Source organism: Gossypium hirsutum, chromosome A13, assembly GCF_007990345.1.
Source record: "Gossypium hirsutum isolate 1008001.06 chromosome A13, Gossypium_hirsutum_v2.1, whole genome shotgun sequence".
Lineage (NCBI taxonomy): Eukaryota > Viridiplantae > Streptophyta > Magnoliopsida > Malvales > Malvaceae > Gossypium > Gossypium hirsutum.
In genome coordinates this window covers 103,779,479-103,796,535 of record NC_053436.1, presented here as the reverse complement: position 1 = coordinate 103,796,535, position 17,057 = coordinate 103,779,479, and the positions used below count along the sequence as shown (strand labels likewise).

The 17,057-nt window shown below is 32.7% G+C and overlaps 1 protein-coding gene across 1 annotated transcript; it reads left to right on the top strand.

Annotated features, from left to right (window-relative positions):
• The first annotated feature begins 13,286 nt into the window (after positions 1–13,286).
• Positions 13,287–14,281, top strand: LOC107893211 (histone H1). The gene is made up of 2 exons (XM_016818143.2): positions 13,287–13,461; positions 13,551–14,281. Exons 1-2 carry the CDS (start codon positions 13,372–13,374, stop codon positions 14,109–14,111), a joined length of 651 nt encoding a protein of 216 aa, XP_016673632.1. The 5' UTR covers positions 13,287–13,371; the 3' UTR covers positions 14,112–14,281.
• The last annotated feature ends 2,776 nt before the right edge of the window (positions 14,282–17,057 follow it).

The window sequence follows — 17,057 nt, the reverse complement described above, 5'->3', positions numbered from 1 at the left end:
TAACGTTGCGATTAACTTTATATATTATAGAAAACAACACAAGAAGGATAATGCGCATGTGCTAATTTAATGGAGAAAGAAAAGGGTTGACATCCATTAAGGGGATTTAGCTTTGTTATTCAACCATCCATTTGTAACTGTCCATACTAATTTTGTGGGGATGCCTTACCTACATTCTTGTGATAAGATTCTTTGCTAAATCAACTGTTGATGTTACTCATTGTAATAAATATCTATTGGTGAATATCATAGAAGGAAGAAAAAAAGTTTTCCTTCTTTTTCTAACTTGAGGCATAGTTGGAAATTGGATAATGTAACACCCTTCGCCCAATCCAATCGTCAGGTCTGAGTTACAAGATGTTATAGTCGTTGTCATAGTAACTACTAACAAATTCACAATAAAATCATCATTTCACACCAACATTCATGCAATCAACAGCAATACAATATTGAATATCATGAACATTCTTTCTCAGGTCTTATACAAGCATACAAATGCTTTAAAATCAACCCAAGATTGAATAGGGACCTTCTTGCAACATTTTTAAAATTTCAGATCAAGTATATCATAAATAAATCATTTCAATATTCAATCATGTCGTAAACACTTAGATATTATGATACACAATTAAACTCGAGTCTTAATCACGCTTATGAAAGCTATTTTATAAACCCAAGCATTAAAAAAGACCAAATTGCAATGTTTTCAAAATTTTTAGAATAGGTATCGATACCTCATAAAGGTAACAATACTATTTTGGCCTTCGATGTTTCAAAATAATTTAAATTAAAATGAATGTATTGACACTAGACATAAAGTACCGATACCTTTGTCAAAGTATCGATACATATCGATATCATGTTTAAGTTTGATGTTTTGATCACATTCAAGTTGAGTGGGTTAATACCTTGAAAAAGAATAATAAGTCTTTCTGTGTTACTTGTAGTGATGGAGAAAGAAGAAGAGGAGCATCTCAGAAAATATGCGGCATTTACCATTCAAGTTAGTGCTTCATATGTAACTGACTCAAAAGATGTCAATGGCTTGGACATTGAGTTCAATAGAATTTTATTGAGACCTATAAGACTATGTTGGATAAATGGAAGGATATATACAAGATTAGTACTAGTCTAATTGATGAAAAGCAAGTGATGAAAAGCCATTCTTCAAATTGTAGAATAAATAACTAAAAAAATAGATAAAGCTTGAATATTCTCTCTTAGAGGACAAGACTACAAGATTGGAGCCTACCTTAAAAAAGCTTGCATAAACTCAATCCTTGTTGAAGAAGTTCAACTTTATCAATAAGAAGCTAGATGAAACCCTAGTGTAACACCCCTCACCCATTTTCGTTGCTGAAATCGGATTACAGAATGCTATAGAATTAACAGAACAAGAACATGTGAACTTAATTAAAAATTCAACAATTCATTCATCATATCTCAACCATTCAAAAAAACATGCTTTTCATACAATTTCGAGCTTTAATCAAGCTTACAAAAGCTCTCAAATTAATCTGGAATCAAATAAGATCTTAATTGAAAACTTCACAAATAGTATGAATTTATCAAAAATTAAGGATCACACGGTTATGTGTCCAAGCCGTATGACAAATTGTAACTATGTGTGCTGAGTCACACGGCCATGTTACCAAGACTTGTAACTAACTATAATAGTGTAAAGCTAGAGTCACACAGTCGTGCCACCAAGCTGTGTAAAAAACTGAAGTCATGTGGGCCTAGATGCAAAATTTTCAACTTAAGGTCACACAACTATGTTTCTGAACCGTGTACTAAAATTTAATGATCAAATGAACAGTACCACACAGGCATGTGGCTAGCCCGTGTATCTTTCTATAATTATGTTTGCCCAAAACTTCCGAATCAAAACAGAGCACACGATCGTGTCACAAGCCCATGTGTGCAACACAGTCGTGCATTAGCCCGTGTGTACCAAAAGGTACCTTATAATGCAAGTTACAAAACCAAATTCTCATATACACAATAAATATGCACTTAACCAATCCTTAAATCTGTTCAAAATGCACCAAAGCATGCCAAAATATGTCATTTTCTTAGTTCTAACCAATATGCCATAAGGCACCATCACAAACATAAGTCAATACCAAAATTCAACCCTATTTCCTACCAAACTAGAACTTAGCCATACATGTGCCTAATATGCAATCCAAGTACCAATTTCTATCATCTCTAGGTTGGCCATAATGGCAACCTATTAACCTATCATTTGACAACAAACATAAACTCATATTATAGTTATAACATCTAAACCAATCATCAAAATGTTATACAATAGCCATAAACAAAAGCACATATTTCCAATTGTGAAAAATAAAATAAAAAATAAAAATAAAAAACACACAAATTTTACGTGGAAACCCTTTCGGGAAAAACCACAGGCAGAGGAGAAAAAAATTCACTATGTCGAAAATTTGAAATCAATACAAGGGGAATAGACTATGTCTATTTATAGGCTTGTAAAGCCATATTCTAGTAGGATTGAAACACCTTATCCTAATCAATATAAAATAGATGGAGTTTAATAAGGTTTAAAAAACCTTATTCTAAAATAAAATAAAAGAAGTCTAGTTCTATATGAATTTTACTTTTATTTTATTTTCCATCGTTTTTTATTTAAATAAGAATTTAGGTCACTTAATTCTAACAATCTCCACCTTGACACAAATTCTCAATAAACAAGTTCTTCATCGCGAACTTTCAATAAACAAGTTCTTCACCTCTTCCATAAAACCCCTTAAGGGTTTAACTTCAACAATGAACACCAACCAAGTCTAAGCAATGCTCAAACTTGGTTATAGGAAGTGACTTAGTCATCATATCTGCAGGATTTTCATGAGTACTAATTTTGCTCACAAAAATATCACCACGAGCAATAATATCACGAACAAAATGATACCGAACATCAATGTGTTTTGTTCTCTCATGAAACATTTGATCTTTTGCAAGAAAGATAGCACTCTGACTGTCACAAAATACTGTGCTGATTTGAAGGTCTTCATTGAGTTCATTAAAGAGTCCCTTCAACCAAATAGCTTCTTTACAAGCCTCAATAATCGCCATATACTCAGCTTCAGTGGTAGACAAAGCGACTGCAGACTACAAAGTGGCTTTCCAACTGATTGCACAACCTCCGATTGTAAAGCCATAACCTGTGAGAGATCTTATTTTATCAAGGTCTCCAGTAAAATCAGCATCAACATACCCTATGACTCCATCTCTAATTCTTCCAAACTGTAAGCAAACATCAGTAGTACCTCGTAAGTATCTTAGAATCCACTAAACTGCTTTCCAGTTTTCTTTACCAGGATTCGTTATGTATCTGCTAACTGCACTGACTGCATATGATAAATCTGGACGTGAACAAACCATAGCATACATGAGATATCCCACTGCACTAGAGTATGGAACATGTGACGTGTACTCAATCTCATCATCTGATTGTGGAGACAAAACTGATGAAAGTCTGAAATAGGCTGCTAAAGGAGTACTAACAGGCTTAGCACTCTGCATATTGAACCTGCAAAGAACTTTCTCAATGTACCCCTTATGACTTAGGTACAATTTACTTGTTTTTCTATCTCTAAGAATCTCCATTCCAAGTATCTTCTTTGCTGGTCCTAAATCTTTCATCTCAAATTCTTTACTTAGTTGGGTTTTGACATTTCTTATCTCTCCTTTATCTTTTGCTGCTATCAACATGTCATCAACATAAAGAAGTAGATACACAAAAAAAACTATCACTGTTTTTCTTAAAGTAAACACAACTGTCAAAACAACTTCTTTTGAAATCATGAGAAGTCATAAAGGAATCAAACCTCTTGTACCACTGTCTTGGTGATTGTTTCAAACCGTAAAGGGACTTTTTTCAGCAAGCAAACATAGTCCTCTTTTTCTGAGACTATAAAACCTTCTGGATGTTGCATGTAAATATCCTCCTCAAGTTCTCCATGCAGAAATGCAGTTTTTACATCTAGCTGCTCGAGCTCCAAATCATCCATGGCCACAATACCAAGCAAAACTCGAATTGAACTATGCTTAACAACTGGAGAGAACACATCTGTGAAGTCCACTCCTGGAATTTGACTGTAACCCTTTGCAACAAGCCTTGCTTTATATCTGGGTTCTTCAACTCCTGGAGTCCCTTCTTTCTTTTTAAACACCCATTTACAACGAATAGCCTTTTTACCTTTAGGAAGTTTCACAAGGTCCCATGTTCTGTTTTATGGAGTGATTCCATCTCTTCATGCATAGCAAACATCCACTTTTCTGAGTCTTCACAGCTAACCACCTCAGAATAATTAGATAGCTCTTAATTCGCATCTATATCTTCAACCACATTTAAAACATAAGCAACTAGATCAGCCTCGGCATACTTCTTTGGAGGTTTAATTTCTCTTCTAATTCTGTTTTTGGCGATAAAGTATTGTGGTGAAGAAGCAACTCTATTCTCAATTTTTGTTCTGGCTTGAGGAGTTGACTCTGTATTAATCTGATGCTCTACCTGCTTTTGATTTTCTTTATTGGAAGAGTCTTTAAGAGATAAGTTAGGTAGCATAGCTGTTTCATCAAAAACAACATCTCTGCTAATCACAACTTTTCTATTTTCAGGACACCATAACTTATACCCTTTTACACCAGCTTTATAACCAAGAAAAACGCATCTAATAGATCTCGGTTCCAATTTTTCATTATCAACATGAGCATACGCAGGACACCCAAAAATCTTTAAATCAGAATAATTAGCAGGATTACCAGACCATACCTCTTGTGGAGTCTTTTTCTCAATGGCAACGGATGGAGATCGGTTGATTAAGAAACATGCAGTAGAGGCTGCTTCGGCCCAAAATGACTTCGATAAGTTGGAATTTGACAACATACATCGAACCTTCTCCATGATCGTTCTGTTCATTCGTTTTACAACGTCGTTTTGCTGTGGAGTATGACGAACTGTCAAGTGTCTCATGATCCCTTCTGACTTGCACAATATATTAAACTCATTAGAACAGAACTCTAAGCCATTGTCTGTGCAGAGGTATTTTATCTGTTTTCCCGTCTATTTTTCAATCATAATTTTCCAAGACTTAAATGCGGAAAACACATCGCTTTTCTGCTTCAAGAATAACGCCCAAACTTTTCTGGAAAAATCATCAATAAAAGTTAGCATATAATTAGCTCCACCTCTCGAAGGCACTCTAGATGGCCCCTACAGATCAGAATGAATATACTCTAACATTCCCTTCATATTATGGATTCCTCTAGTGAATCGAACTCTCTTTTGCTTCCCAAAAACACAGTGCTCACAGAAATTTAGTTTGCAAATTCCTTGCCCATCAAGAAGTCCTCTTTTTCTCAATTCTATCATGCCATTCTCACTCATATGCCCTAGGCGCATATGCCAAAGTTTAGTAATATCATCATCTAACAAGGAAGAGGAAGCGACAGCTGCATCACCAGTAACAGTAGAACCCTGCAAAACATAGAACTTGGAAGTTTTTCTTTGCCCTTTCATCATAACAAGGGAACCTTTAGAAATCTTTAAAATCCCACTTTCAGTTGTATATCTGTACCCTTTTGAATCAAGAGTACTCAACGAAATTAAATTTCTCTTCAATTCTGGAACATGTTTTATTTCACTAAGTGTTCTGACAATTCCATCAAACATCTTAACTTTAACTGTTCCAACACCTGCGATTTTACACGAAGCATTATTTCCCATCAAAACAACACATTCAGACACTGTTTCGTAAGTTGTAATCCAATCCTGATTGGGACTCATGTGGAAGGTGCAGCCTGAATCAAGTATCCATTCCTCGCTTACTTTAGAATCATTGATAGAAGCAACTAGAAATTCACCATCGCTGTAATCTTCTACGACATTAGCTTCACCGAAATTTTCTGGTTGTTTTCCCTTTTGATTCGCAGCCTCCCTTTTAATCTTATTTTGTAGCTTATAGCACTCAGATTTAATGTGCCCTTTCTTCTTGCAGAAGTTACAAGTTTTATCTCTGTTTGAAGACTTCGATCTACCTTTAGATTTACCACGAGGATTCTGTTCCTGTGTCCTACCACAATCATCATCAGCATTCCGATCTTGTCTCCCACGAACAATGAGACCCTCTCCCTGAGAGTCGGGTTTAACCACAAGATGCTTCATCTTATCATACGAGGTTAAAGAATCATAAACCTCATCAACTGTGAGAGACTCGCGGCTATATAAAATCGTGTCTCTAAAGGTTGAATAAGACGGGGGCAACGAACAAAGTAGAATCAACCGTAGATCTTCCTTATCATACTGAACCTCCATGGCCTCCAAGTTTGAGAGAATTTCTTTAAACACTGTTAAGTGTTCGTGTACAGACGCACCTTCTTCCAAACGATGAGCAAAAAGACGCTGCTTCATATGCAACTTACTTGTTAGAGTTTTCAACATACATATTTGTTCTAGCCTCTTCCATAATGCAGCGGCAGTCTTCTCTTTCATCACATCCTGCAATATTTCGTTGGACAAATGTAGATGTAATTGTGTTAACGCCTTTCGATCCTTACGCTTTTTCTCTTCATCTGTTAATGTCGAAGGCATCTTATCTATCCCTAGCAGGGCATTCTCCAGATCCATCTGTGCAAGAACTGCTTGCATCTTAATTTGCCACAACGCAAATCTGGTGTTGCAATCCAACAGCGGAGTTTCATACTTCAAAGACGCCATTACCGTGATCGAGATAATAACCCAGAAGCTCTAATACCAATTTGTAAAAAATAAAATAAAAAATACACAAATTTTACGTGGAAACCCTTTCAGGAAAAACCACGGGCAGAGGAGAAGAAAATTCACTATGTCAAAAATTTGAAATCAATACAAGAGGAATAGACTATGTCTATTTATAGGCTTGTAAAGCCATATTCTAGTAGGATTGAAACACATTATCCTAATCAATATAAAATAGATGGAGTTTAATAAGGTTTAAAAAACCTTATTCTAAAATAAAATAAAAGAAGTCTAGTTCTATATGGATTTTACTTTTATTTTATTTTCCATCGTATTTTATTTAAATAAGAATTTGGGTCACTTAATTCTAACACCAATCATTTCCATATGAAATTTAATCTAGCTTACCAAGTACCTATATGATGTCATTACATACCAAATTCAATAATCACATTCAAGGCTACTAATTCATGTCATGATCAAACACATTAATTTGCCAACAAGCCCACATATCATGTACGACACAAAACACACTTTACTTTTACAAAACATGCACATATAATTCAACTCCTATTACATGCCACATAATCGAAATAAAACGTTTTCAAGATCTACCAAAAAGTGGTTGGTGTGATCTTCAAATTGATTCGATCACCAAGTTTCGCAAAATGATAACTACAGGAAACAAAAAATGAAACAAAGTAAGCTTCAATTGAGCTTAGTAAGTTCATAGGTTCAAAACAATAAAACTTATCTTAAATCCCACAATTACAAAATAAAATATTTAACTAAATGATTTTTCTTGTTACCATAATTTAAATCATCAGGTGATTTCATTGTATACATAATGAATAAACATTCCATTTGATGTAACTCAATCTCAAGTGAAGGTATATTATCAAGCCATTGCACATACATATACATATATCATTAAACTATACCTTATCATATGATAACACATTTATTCACTATTATTCAATAACCTTATTGATTTAACCCATTGAACGATTTTGAATAGATACAAATACATAGTTATCCACCAAAAACACGTCTGATTGCTCAAACGAGCTAAACCATCCATGAACATGCCTAGGCACTGAGTGCCAAGCCTATAGGCTAAACATCACTCCAAAAGCATGCTTGAGCACCAAGTGTCAAGCCCATAGGCTACACATCCTCCATTAGAAACATGCCTGAATCACTGTGAAAATAACTCGGTAATCCACAACAAATACTGGATTCTGGTACATTCAGTGAATATATATACATATCATTTATCATCATCTCATCTCATAAAAATTTGTACAACGTACAAATAACCCTATTAGTATGCCAATTGTATATTTCATGTTCATCCAGGCTCAGCACATGTAATAGTATGTCACTTTTCAATTAAGTCATTTTTCTCACATTTGTATCAATTAAAACATTTAAGCTTACATTCAAACATTTCAATTATACAGTCCAAACATAAATATTACAAGAATACATAGAACTATACCATATGAACTTACCAAGGGAAAATAACAACTACAGGAGTGTTAGGGACTAATATGTAATTTTCCTTTTTCCACAATTATATCTCGATTCTTGATCTATACAGTAATTTAATTCCAGTTATCAAAATACTTTAAACCATCTCATTTAATGTATATGGCATCTTTTATTCATTTTTCACAATTTTCCTAAAGTTTTATTTTTATTCAATTTAGTCCCTAAAATCGAAATAAGCATATGTTTCATAGTTAAGACCAAAATTTTAAAACCTAATTCATAATCATCCCTTTACAGATCTCAAGCATCTAAATTTATAAAATTTTCATGCCAATTTCAACATATTATTATTTTTGTCCCTAAAATAAAAGCTAACCAATTTCACTAAAAAAATAGTCCCACTTCATAACAAAGCTTCAATCCCAACCATTAACTTCCAAAAAGCTTTAAAAATAACAATAGTAACTTTTCAAAACTTTGACATTATTACAAAATAGTCCTTGGAGTAGCTGGATTAAGCTACAACGATCTCAAAAACATAAAATTTACTAAAAGCATGCTTCTAATTCACTTAAATGCAAGGACTAAGCTTGGCTAAACTTTCTTGGCTACCAAAAATGGTGTTTTCGGTCGGAGAGAAACAAGAATGAAGAACATGAAGTTTTATTTTATGTTTTAAGTTTTTATTTACTTTATTTTAACTTTTATTAAACTAAAAAAAATCATTATAAAAATGACTAAAATTGTCCACTATAAAAACTATGGAAAAATTGCCATTTAAAATATGGAAAAATTTCCATTTAAAACCATTCATTCATACTTTTATACTTATTTAGCCTATATAAACTAATAGCGATTAACTTTTTTAATTTTTACGATTTAGTTCTTGTACCTCAATTAACTATTCAAACATCAAAATTACTAAACCAAACTTTAATACTGACACTCTAATGATCTCTTTAATATTAAATAAATAATATTTACGAACTCACTCATCGGTATTGTGGTCTCGAAATCACTGTTTCCAACACCACTAAATACGGGCTATTACACCTAGCATTTGGAAATAAAGATCTTGGAAAACGAAGATTTGGTATTAAATTTCTAACGATAGTTAACTGTACACACCAAACCATATCCACATCATATTTACACTTTCATTTCAGTCACCCAACTTCTAGGTCGCTTTCATTTTGCTTGCCCAAAAATATATTGATTTGAGTAAAAAAAAATTAAGAATTAAAGTGAAAAATAAAATAAAAAAACTAAAATAATGCATTAAAAATGTCAAATCATACTTGTTTATCCCATTTCTAGAATTCTAAATTAATTGCAATAATTTATTTTTATTTACTTTTAGCTTAACATGAAAGATTGAATATCATATAATAATAAAAAATTGAGTTTCTGGACAATTATTAAAGATAGATGTTTGAGTTGATTTCATTAAAGATAATTTGGAAACATAAATTTTAAATTTAAATTTTAGAAGGATATTAAATAGATTAATTTCAATATTATAGTAACAAATTAGTTCACACTATCAAGATATAAAAAATTTGGAACAAATTATCTTATTTTTTTAAAAATTTAAATCCCAAGATTGGGGAAAGAAAAGAAATTTAGAATTTTTAGCAATGGGATAAATAAGTACAATTTAACAATTTTTAATGCATTATTTTATTTTTCACCGTTTTTTCACTTTAATCCTTAATTTTTTTTGCCCAATGATATTTTCTGAGTGACCAAAATGGAAGTGTAAACATGATGTAGACTTGATTTGGTGTATACAGTCAACTGTTGTTAGAGATTTAACACTTGGGTGACTAAAATAAAAGCTTCTCTAACGATAGTGATGAAATTGCTAGGATTTCTTTTTGGTTGACTAAAATGAAAGTGCCCTAAAAATTAGGTGACCAAATGGATAGTTTACCCTAATTTTATTTGAAGTGATGCTGGAATCGCATTTGGATAAGGTTAAATAGGATAAATTGCATTATTAGTTACTAAATTATAGGTATGTTTTTGTTTTTGTCACTTAAATAAAAAAAAAAATTTACAATTTGACAATTTTAAGTTTATTTTTTTTTTCACTCGATTGTAAAGTGGCACTTTTTAGTTGGCATGATTACAATTTTAATCATCAACTTTTGTAATTTTTTTCAATTTAACCCTAATTAAATATAAAATGATAAAAATTTGAAATTATTTTTTTAAAAATAAAAATTAAATAAAAATAGATAAAAACTTCAAAAATAAATAAAATGAGGGAAAAGGAAAACGTTTTTAAACCCTCTAATTTTTTTTGTATTATTTGTATAAAAACATTTACCTCTTCTGTGGTATATTTTACATTTTTTTATTTAAAAATTGCATCTTAGTTGATTTCACAAGACCTTTTTATATCAAATTTGGATAGTTCTTTAAGGGAATGGAACTCGACTTGAAGAAATTACTAATTTGATTTCGAGAAACACTGAGAAAACATGTAATGATTTATTTTTTTTAATTTCGTTCTGTTTTTAATTTATTATCGGATTATATTAAATGATAACTATTTCCTATACATATTAGCTCTTCAACAACAACATATTTGAGTTTTTATTTTTCTAGAATTGTTATATAAAATTTTCTATTTTTAAATAATTGAGTTTCTTTTAATATTTTTATATAGAATTAGTGTCAAATTAACATAAAATATAAACATTGATGATTAAAATTGTTATTATATCAACTAAAAAAATGCCACTTAATAGTTGGGTGACACAAAAAAAACATTATGAAATATGTTAGTGATCAAATTATAACTTTTTTAATTAAGTAACCAAAATGAAAGCACATCCACAGTTTAATGACTAATCGTATCATTTACATATTCATGTTTGAGAATTCAAACCGTAACTCTATCTGTATCATATGTTTATACATCTCAAAATTTGATTACTACTTATATAAATAATTAAAAGGAAGATTGATAGTTTACATTTACATGACAATAATGAAGAAAAGTTGATCAAAAACACACCATGCACTTTCTTTATTTCCAAGGAGGAGCTTGGTGACAACCCATCTTTGCTGCTATGAGATAGAATAAACGTGAAATCTTGCCTTCGATTCAAGCAAGCAATCATTAATAATTACAAACCAAATTCTCTTTACTTGTGCCACACTCCTTGGATTAAACACTGCTAATGTATTCTATGGTTTTGAACATTCCCTTTGGAGCCTTGGCAGCTTCACATATTTCAACCAAATAACAGCAAACCATATATACTCAAACTTTCTCAACATGTCTATTTAATTATCTTAATCAGTAATAAGGGTTTTATTTGTTTGTTTGTTTGAATTTCTCATTTTTCTTTAATAAAGAATCGATGTGCTTGTTTGAAAATGAGCATAGACTATAATCTTTTAAATGAAAAACTTGAAAAAAAAAGAGTTAAGTTGACTATAATAAACATTCAATCCGAAGGTAAGTAATTTTGCGACTATTACCTTCAAAATATAGATGCCAAAGCAATAAATGAGAACTTCTAAATAGTACTGTTGAGAGATTTTCGACTCTTCTAAAAGAAGGTTATGAAGTTTTGTTTGGAATTTGTGTAATTTCCTCAACAAGTTTGGCATTCTCCGATGAAGTGTTTTATCTTGCAACTCTACCGAGAACTCAAATATTTGAAAAGATGATGGGTTCATAGGATGGGAGCATCTTGATGGGTGTCTAAAAAGGTGAACCATACATGATGCACATGGTTGGACTAAAACTCATGCCTTATAACTTCTAGTTTTATGTGGTTTTCCTTCTCAAGCACCCAACGAGGTGCTCTAATTCAGTGAACTCATCGTATCTTCGAATCATCTCTTCAAGAATCTAAGCTCTTAATAATATTGAGAGACAAACTCTTCATAGAAAACAATATCATATTTATAGAGGATTGCCGATTTCGACCGAATGATATTTCACAGAATTTTTCTAAAAAAGTTGAAAATCCTCAACAAATATCATAAATTTTAATCTCAAATATATGAGTTTGAGTTGTGATCCAAGTTTTGATATGAACAAGTGACAAAAAGACAAGAAATAGTTTGTTTTGTTAAGTTCTAGCTAGGCTAATTATTGTCTTTCTTTGGTTCATAGTAAACCTATTTTCTTAATTACTCCTTGATGTATAGTTTGAAACTTTAATGGTTTTCACTATGGAATTAAATGTTTATAAGTAGCCCAATGAACAAAAGGTGGAAACTTCCAAACAAGTGTGTGTTTTGTTGGTAATGGGGATACGTTTGAGTTCCATTCACACAATGTTATTGTTGTTTCAATTCAATCTCAAAATGTGGTACTTCTCCGCAACAATTTGAAGCATTAAAATCTTGTTTTACATTTAATTTGAGTCATTTAGACATTTAACTTAGTTTAAATGATAATACCAGTTTAATACTTTATATTACCAACTATTATTATGACACAAGTATGTTTGTTCAACTTAACTCATGTTTCAATCATGATTTAAAACTTCATTTCTTTATTGTTTTTTAAATATTATTAAACCAAATAACCTCATTACCATCTTACAATCACACGCAACTCGTCATTCCTGAATAATTGAACAAAATTTTCTTAAATTTTATCAAAATCTCATTAAACTCTAAAAACACACCAATTCTGACTACTTTGTATTTAAAATTAAAATTCTCTCAAATTTGTTAATTAAATTTCCCAATTTAACTATCATTATAAACCTCACATCCTAACCTAGCAATAGAATCAATCCCCATAAAATTTCATTGAGTAAAACACAATTTATTTGTATTTCAAATAGACTTAAAAACACAAGCCCCAAACTCCAATTACAACTTCAAACTTCAACCTCAGACATCCCTTTTCAACTCCCGCCGATCCGCAACTTATCCAAACTCTAAATCTCAGCCGTCAATGAAGTTAAAATCGAACGACCGAAATTTAAAATTTGGAAACCCTATTGATCCGCGTCATTTCCCTTTCAACCAATAAGCTTTCATCGCCTCCCTTATAAAATCTCCCTCTTAACTGTCCACTAACCAAAAGAAAGAAGAAAAAAAAAAAACAGTTTCCGAATCTTTTACAGCTCGTAAACTCGTTGAATTGACTCATGGCTTCCGCCGTTGCTTCCGTTGCTAAGAAGAAAACCGCTGGCTCCAAGAAGCCTAAATCAGCTCCTTCACACCCTCCATTTCTTGAGGTAAATCTCTCTCTCTCTAAAAACCTTTAGTTTCTTTCTCTTAAGATAATTTATTTGATTTTAATTCATTTTTTGAATGATTTTTGCAGATGATTTCAGATGCAATCGTTTCGTTGAAAGAGAGGACAGGATCGAGCCAATATGCGATTGCGAAATTCATTGAAGAGAAGCATAAGCAATTACCGGCGAATTTCCGCAAAGTCTTACTTGTTCAGACGAGGAAGTTTGTTGCTTCCGGAAAGCTCGTAAAAGTGAAAGCCTCTTTTAAGCTGCCTTCGGCTTATGCCGCAGCTAAGAAACCAGCCGCCGTAGCTAAGAAACCTGCCGCCGCGAAGCCTAAATCTGCAACTACCACTACCGCCGCAAAGTCCAAGCCGAAGGCGACTAAAACCGCGTCGAAAGCGAAAGCGAAAGCTAAAGTTGCAACGCCTGTGAAGGCAAAGGCTAAAGTTGCGGCGAAACCGAAGGCTACTACAAGTAAGGCCAAAGCTAAACCAGCGGCTAAGCCAGCTAAGGTAGCGAAGACGGCGAAGAAGAGTTCGCCAGGGAAGAAAGTAAAGGCTCCAGCAAAGAAGACAGTCGCTGTCAAGAAGCCGAAGAGTGTTAAATCTCCGGCTAAGAAAGCGGCGCCAAAGAAGGCAAAGAAGTGAATCGAAAGGAGTGTTTGTTTGTAGGAGGTTGTTCTTTTTTATTTTTGTTCCTTCCTTTTTTTCCTTTGCAGATGGTGTAAATTTGATGGCGAGGTAGGGGTAGTCGTGGAATTTAGATCCATATATGTAGTATGTATTGATTATATAAAGCAGGTTACGGGTTTTATTAATTTATCCTATTTTACTACTCTGTTTTATGAAAAAACTCATTAGTCAGGTTTCAATCGTGGTTGGATATTTATTTATATGTTTTATTTAATAAAAATTTAATATTTATGTAAATGTTTTAAAGCGAGAGTTTATTCCTAATATAAGATTTAAAATTTTCCCCTTAGATTGAGTAAAAAAAAAATGACGGAATAAATCTAAATATAGATTAAGCGTTTTGATAGTATTACATGTCTATCGCATTCCAACGAAAGCGTTTTGATAGAAATCTAAAATTTATGTTGCTTAGACTGATATGTGCAAATAAAAAAGATTGAAGTGGTCGTCATGTTGTAGACGAAGTAGCAACAATTGGATTCATTGCGAGAGTTATGGATAACAATTAATGGTGTAGAAGGAGAATTCAATCTGTGACCATCCTGATCAAAAAGCCAGTCTGCAAATCTCAATCTCAGAACCACTTTTAGACGCGTTCCACCTTTGCTGGATATAACACCACGATCCTTGGGTTTTGTTGCATGCCATAGCTCTCTAAATATTTGTATATTATAGATTAAATCGATGCACTCGATTCGTCTTAATAGTATTTTATACATTTTCATAAAAAAAAAGTTGAATAGGTCATATTATGCAAGCACTAGAGATTAACTAGAGATTAGTTGTAGTGTACATTATTAGGTTACCATAAGATTTTTGGTTCATTACTTATGTTAGTTCTCAAACATATTGGCATGATGACACTTTTACTTTGATATTATGGTGTTTACTAGATTTTTATTATGTTCTAAATGATGAGTTTTAATGAATTTGTACCTTGATTTTTATGCTTATGATTTATTTTCATGATCAAATTTTGATTTAGTGTGCTTATTGTGAAGGTTCATGTCATACTTGTTCTTTTACTTTCGGTATCATGTCCATTTTGTTTAGGGACTGTTTGAGGCATGTTTGCATGACTTTAAATGGTATTATTTTTATTTATATTTTTGAGTTTGTCTCAAAATAGGAGAAACAAAATTTATATCTAAAAGCATTCTTAGGTGTATGTCTAAAGACATGAGGTGTATTGTCTCGAGACATGATTTTTTTATTTAGAAACTTAAAATTTCGTAGCTAAAATTAAAAACATGGTTTGTGATGTCTTGAGACAGAGAATTTGAAAGCTGAAATTTGAAAATAGAAGAGACATGTCTCGAGACATAGCATTACATTTTGTTAGTTTAGCCCAAGACTCATAACTTGGTCACGTTTTTTACTATTTGACCTCGGAACATTGTATGTGAGCACATTTTAAGTTAATTTTTTATCTACAATAATTAGCATATTTTTACCTTAAAATCTTGTGAGAAATGTTGGTAAGATTGTTTATTTGCATTGTTTCAGTAATGAATGTAACACTTTACATTCGATCATCTTTCGAACAAGGTGTATAATGGTTACATGCCAAGTTTTGAGCATCATTCCCTTGTGGTATGCAAACTCCAAAAAGCCATTTACGGTATCAAACAAGCACTCTGTGTTTGGTAAATCAAGCTATAAAACTAATTGGTTACTAAAGGTTTTAGACACTCTTACTCTGACGCGTCGTTGTTCATTCTACGTAGTTTTGGCAAATTTGTGTGTATTCTAATATATGTAGATGATATTATTGCCAGTAGCAATTTTGAACCTTATGTTGGTCAAATCATTCAAGAATAACCAATCGGTTTTCTTTGAAGGAATTCGGTTCCCTCCATGATTTTCTAGGTGTTGAGGTTTTCCCTTATTCAGGTGGCCTTCTATTGTCCCAACAAAAATGTATTGAAGGTCTTCTTCATACTGTCAATACGCAAGATAGTGAATGCGTTCCCACTCATATCCTCCACTGCACTTCTCAGACTCTAACCTACTAGTCCTATAATTGATCCTTCTACTACTGGCAAGTCATTGGATAATTGTAGTGTCTATCATTTTCTCTTCTTGACTTCGCCTTTACAATTAACAAGCTCTCTCAATTTATGCACAGCCTGCTTGGCGGTCATTGGAAAGCGCAATGGAATTTCCACCCATGGCCTTCATTTCACATCAGAAGATGAGCCACGACTTCTTGTTTATTCTAACTCAGACTGGGGCGGTGGTTCTGTTGACAATGCCTCCACCATTAGCTACATTGTTTAGCTTGGCAACACGCCCATCTCATGGTTTTCCAAGAAACAGCGCTGTCTCTCACTCCTCTACTGAAACGAAATATAGAACGGTTGCTATTCCCTTTCTGAAACCAATTGGTCACTTATCTACTAAGAGAACATCACTTTCCGCTTTGTTTTTGTTCTTGGATTCTTTCTGATAATGCTGGCACTACATACCTTTGTGAGAATCCGGTGTTCCGTAGTAGGAAGAAACATATTGCTCCATTTGGTTGATATTTTTAGGTGCAAAACAAGGTCTATTCAACGGACCAAGTGGTTGATTTACTTACCGGACCAAGTGGTTGATTTACTTACCAAACCAAGCCACTGCATCATACTCCATTTGGTCGCTTATTTTGGTTGTTGACACCACTGCCAACTTCTAGGGGCCTAAAAGAGATTTTTGAGGGATTTATTTTATATATCTTTCTGTATATTTTCAGCTATCATTTTGTGTGTAATTATTTGAAGGGACCAAGCTGCTCCACGGCGGGCATTGTTTAGTATTATATTATTTTCTTATCATAATCGTCCCCTTCTTTTTAATCTTAATCAAAATTCATGCAATGATTCGTATTATGTTTCATGATATAAAGAAGAGAATATCAGA

Excerpts from the sequence above, each read along its gene's own strand:
- LOC107893211 (XM_016818143.2), top strand. The coding sequence starts at position 13,372 with ATGGCTTCCGCCGTTGCTTCCGTTGCTAAGAAGAAAACCGCTGGCTCC. Across the intron at positions 13,462-13,550 it reads CACACCCTCCATTTCTTGAG|ATGATTTCAGATGCAATCGT; the intron begins GTAAATCTCTCT and ends TGATTTTTGCAG.